The sequence below is a fragment of the Penaeus vannamei genome, chromosome 29 (genome assembly GCF_042767895.1).
Source record: "Penaeus vannamei isolate JL-2024 chromosome 29, ASM4276789v1, whole genome shotgun sequence".
NCBI classification, from domain to species: Eukaryota; Metazoa; Arthropoda; class Malacostraca; order Decapoda; family Penaeidae; genus Penaeus; species Penaeus vannamei.
Genome location: NC_091577.1, coordinates 6,591,273 through 6,596,272, shown reverse-complemented (window position 1 = coordinate 6,596,272; position 5,000 = coordinate 6,591,273). Strand labels below are relative to the sequence as shown.

The 5,000-nt window shown below is 42.5% G+C and overlaps 1 protein-coding gene across 1 annotated transcript in view; it reads left to right on the top strand.

Annotated features, from left to right (window-relative positions):
* Nucleotides 1–1,388: 1,388 nt before the first annotated feature.
* LOC138867280 (uncharacterized) overlaps nt 1,389–5,000 on the top strand; it is a 52,027-nt gene continuing 48,415 nt past the window's right edge. Inside the window, exon 1 of the mRNA XM_070142397.1 lies at nt 1,389–5,000. This exon is cut by the window's right edge and continues 1,547 nt beyond it. Coding sequence (XP_069998498.1) covers nt 1,389–5,000 — 3,612 coding nt within the window.

Below are 5,000 nucleotides of genomic sequence, written 5' to 3'. Positions count from 1 at the left end.
AAAGTAAAACATCAATAATATAAATACACAGGGAACGACTTGAACGCACCTGTCATCTGTCATTTTCTGTTTACATTTGTTAATATTGTTGGAACATCGGAATGTATAGAAAATATAGGGGTATACAAAAACAGGGTAAACTATTGTGGTTTTGAGCGAAATAATTCCAAGTCAGTGGAGGCTAAATATTCATTCAGATTCGGTCGTCCTTTCCAAGTCCACAAACTTTCTTATACAGAGAGGTCAGAGGCAAATGGTGATGAGTCTATTACTTTCAAATCATGCTTAGTTAAATTATGGTTGTTTTGTTGACAACGTTCACGCACAGGGGAAATCACAGGTTTCACTAGTGGTATTCCTGATATGTAAGAAATACCCTTATGTTCATCTAATAACGAAACATTTCAGATTAATTGAGATGAATAAAGATGCTGTTCCCGATATGACTGGTTTATCTGTTCCTTAAACGCCTCCAGCTCACGATTAGAAGTTCAATCACGACACGCACACACACACACACACACACAAACACACACACACACACACACACACACACACACACACACATATATATATATATATTGTAGAATACTGCGAAATTTTAACTATTTGATTTCTTAAAACAAAAGAAAATCTGATTTAGTTGGTAAGTATCCAAGGAAAGTCGTTCAAACCGCGCGCCACTACCCATACTCCTTTGCGTGCGATATCGCTGCGTCAACTCTTGCAGTTTCCCGTTAAAAGGTAAACCAAGGCAACTGCTGTCTGTACTGGGTGGGCCAAATGCCTTTTTCCATCCTTTTATTTTGAGTGACAACGACCGTGGAGTGGATTTTATGAAGAAGTTGGTTTGCAGTCTTTATTGGGATACAAAGTGAGTGTTAACAGTGTGTATATTTAAGGTTATTATATTTTGTTGTTCAGCGCCGCGGCCCCCCCCAACGGTAGTGTTTTGTGACATGTTCAATGGCAGTTGTTCCACAGCCAACCCCTTTTATTTTCTGATGTTTTGCTTTAAATGGGAATGCCTTGTGAAGATTTTATTTCTTTCAATAATAGGATAATGTTTGTCAAATTCTGATTTTCATATTTCGCAATGTGCTGATGCTCTTCTTATATAGATTTTGCATCCCTGTATTTTGTTTTGTTTTATATTCAAATTCATGTTCATTTCTATTGTGCGTTATTGGTTTCTTATACGGGCTTGTTGTTTTCAGTTCGAATGCTTCTTGTGACTAGGCTGTAACGAAAATAAATGTGGAACTACACAGAAGTTATTCTGATACCCTTGAATTAAGACTGTACCAACATACTGCATCTAACAATTCGAATTTTACCCATCGAAGAAGGGAACGACATTACAGTGAACTGTCAGGTAAGCCCACATCATGGTCGACAATAGAAGTAATACATCTGTGGGCACATCACACAGTTGCAAGTCTTCCCGCTCAGAAATATCAGTAGCTGAGGAGGTGTTAGAACGGCTTCAGTTCATCAAAGAGCAAAATGAACATGCACGTGAGGAAGAAAGACGAATCTTTGAGCTGCAACAGAGAATTAGAAGGATGAAAACCTCATCAGAACCAGCCAGGTCAAGACCTGGCTCCTCTTGTGGAGACAGCAGAGAGGATGAGAGACACCCTTGCCCTCACTCCTTTAACAACATGTGTAGCAACTGGATTGCAACAAGCGTAGAACCCCATCATAAAAGTGGAAATCTGGACCCACAAGTGAGTCGTGAAAGTGAAGTCAACGTGCCTGCAGGGCCAGTCCACTTTGCTGTCAATGCCGCCATAGTCCCTGAAACTCCTCTACCTAAATGGTCAACTCCAGTCAATCCTGTACTAAATGGAGCTAATATTGTCCAGGGTAAGCTCCCCATTACACCACTTACTACCATTCCAGAACCTAATGAGAACCTATTGACAAGGAGTAACCCACAACCTGCAGCTGCTCCTTTTGTGAACATCAACAGAGTACCTTGCTGCCATACCTCAGGCTATGATTTCACCAGCCATCCATCACCTTCAAGGCCATTGAATATGGATGAAGTGGCTCAAATGGTTTGTGCTATGAACCAGTCAGTTTTAACCCAACAAGAACAGGCTCGCATATCATTACTCCCTCCAGTTAAATTAGAACGTTTTGATGGAGATTTTTCGAAATTCACTCAGTTCTGTAGGACATTTGAATGGAATGTTGAGAGCAACACTAATGATCCAAGGCGAAGGCTCACACAGCTCTACAACCAGTTGGATGGCCCACCAAAGGACCTTATTGAAGGTTGCCTTCACCTACCACCTGACCATGGATATGATGAAGCATGGAGGATGCTGAGAGAAGAATATGAAAACTCCAGTGAACTCCTCGAGTCCTTCATCTCAAAATTATTTGCATGGAAAGACATTGAAGTTGGAGATGCAGAAGGTCTAAAGAAATACGGCTCCTACCTATTTAATGTAGAGATGGCCTTAGGTGATAATATCTGCCGGATGGAGTTGCGTGAGACAATATCTAAAATTGTTGGTAAGCTACCGAGATACTTGAGAACCAAGTGGGCCTCGAGATGTGTAGATCCTGGCACTAAATCTGCAAGTTCATTCTCTGCACTTGTTAAATTTGTTAAAGATCAAGCCAGGGTAGCAGAGGAAATACGTTATATTGAAGCAGGAAGAGGTAAGCCAAGTCACACGACCAATAAACCCATCATCATTCGGAAGCCTGTAAATAGTCTAAATGTCCATGCTCTGGATATGAATGCAATGGATATGACCCCAAGTACCAGCGATAAATGCCACTGTTGTAATGGCCAAGGACATAAGCTTTTTGCATGTTATAAGTTCGGCAGGAAAGATGTTGACGAACGATGGGATATTGTCACACACAACAAGCTATGTTTTCGCTGCTTAAAACCCGGCCATGGCCATCGTTTCTGTAATGACAAGAGCCAGTGCGATCGATGTGGTGCCTACTATCACCACACACTGTTACACCGGCCAATAGCAAAGAGTTTTGCACCATCCCGTAAGTACAAGAGATCTCCAACTGGGAGTGTTGAGGTGTTCAGCAATGAGAACATACCTGACTGTTACGAGAAATTGGGTCCACCTAGTTCCTCAACTGGGGATGGCATAGAAGCCAAGGGAAGTGTGACCCCAAGTGTTAATTCTCCATTAACAGATGCTCTACCCTGTGCTAATATTCTTGATTGTGAGCCTGATGGGAGGATTATGATGAAGATCCTGCCTGTCCGAGTGAATAACAGCGTCTCCACTTACGCCTTCATAGATGGTGGTGCTGCACCAACTCTGGCTGCTCGAAGCTTAATACAACGTTTGGGAATCCAAGGCCTACCAGTGAGGCAAGCAATGAAAACTGAAAATGGAATATTCATGTGCAACGAGCGTGTACCACTTATGTTGAGCAGCATAGGCGGTGGAAATAACATTACCGTAAATGAAGTGTACATTACAGACAAATTCAGCATAACTACTGACAGCATGATGCCCGTGAACTGGACTAAAATATGGCTTCATCTGAATGATGTGGATCTACAAAGATTGCCTGGCGACAATCAAGAGGTGGAACTTATAATTGGACTCAATAGCATTTTGAACCGTCACATACTCGACCAGAGACATGGGACTGATGACGAACCCTCAGCCTATCTTACCAGATTTGGCTGGGTTGTCTTTGGACCAACTGGCCCCAGGAACCCTTTGACTGCCCCGGTATATCATATTTCCCCAACACAAGATCTTGGCGAGTGCTTACGAGAGCACTTCAATGCTGACTTTTGGGAAAAGGAAGTTCATTCCCAACGTGAAGATTCGCTGGAAGATAAGTTATTTTCCGATAAGATCTCACAGTCCATCCATCAAGAATCGGGTAAATGTGTAGTCAAACTCCCCTTCAGGGACAGTAGTCCACTTCCAAACAATCGTGAAATGGCTGTACGTAGAATGAAAAGCCTCAAAAGGAAGCTGGAATCTGACAAGACTTTCAAGGAGACATACATCACTCAAATGGAAAAGAATATAAGTAAACAGTATGCTGAAATAGTACCTCCATCAGGATTAGAACGAAATGATGGTAGAATATGGTACATGCCACATCATGCTGTGCGTCATCCCACTAAGCTGAAGGTACGTGTCGTCTATGACCTTAAAGCTAAATTCAATGGCACTTCCCTAAATGAACATCTTCTTCAAGGGCCAGACCTCACAAATCCTCTAATAGGGGTACTCATGCGGTTCAGGCATGGTCACTATGCAGTCACAGCGGACATCGAGGAGATGTTTTATCAGGTCAAGGTTCCCCTAGAGGATCGTGATGTGTTCCGTTTTTTATGGTGGTCAGATGGTGATATCAATAAGCCTGTAAGTGATTACCGAATGAATGTTCATGTTTTTGGTGCTAGATCCTCTCCTAGCTGTGTAAATTATGCCTTAAGGAAGACTGCTGAGGACCACGGTGAGGTTTTTGATGAACAAGCTGTCACTGCCATAATACAAAGTTTTTATGCTGATAATCTCCTGCTGGCCCATGATGACAAAGAGAGACTGATAAAAGTCATCAAAGATCTCATTGCTCTCTGTAATGCAGGTGGTTGGCGTCTGAACCAAAGGACAGCCAATAACAAGGACGTGCTCAAGAAGATTCCTGAATCGGAGAGGGATGCGTCGGTTGCTTCTCTAGACCTCAGTAAGGATGATCTCCCAGTTGAAAGGACCTTGGGTGTACACTGGTCGATGGCCGAAGATTGCTTCACGTTCAAAATCTGCCTTGGCGACAAGCCACTAACACGCCGAGGAGTTTTATCTATCGTAGCATCTATATATGACCCACTTGGCATGGTGGCGCCCTTGACACTGCCAGCAAAAATTATTCTTCAAGACATGTGTCAGATGCAGTTAGGCTGGGATGAAAATATGGGTGATAAGGAAGCTGCTCGTTGGAGAAAATGGTTGGAACAGTTACCAAAATTGTCAAGATTTAAG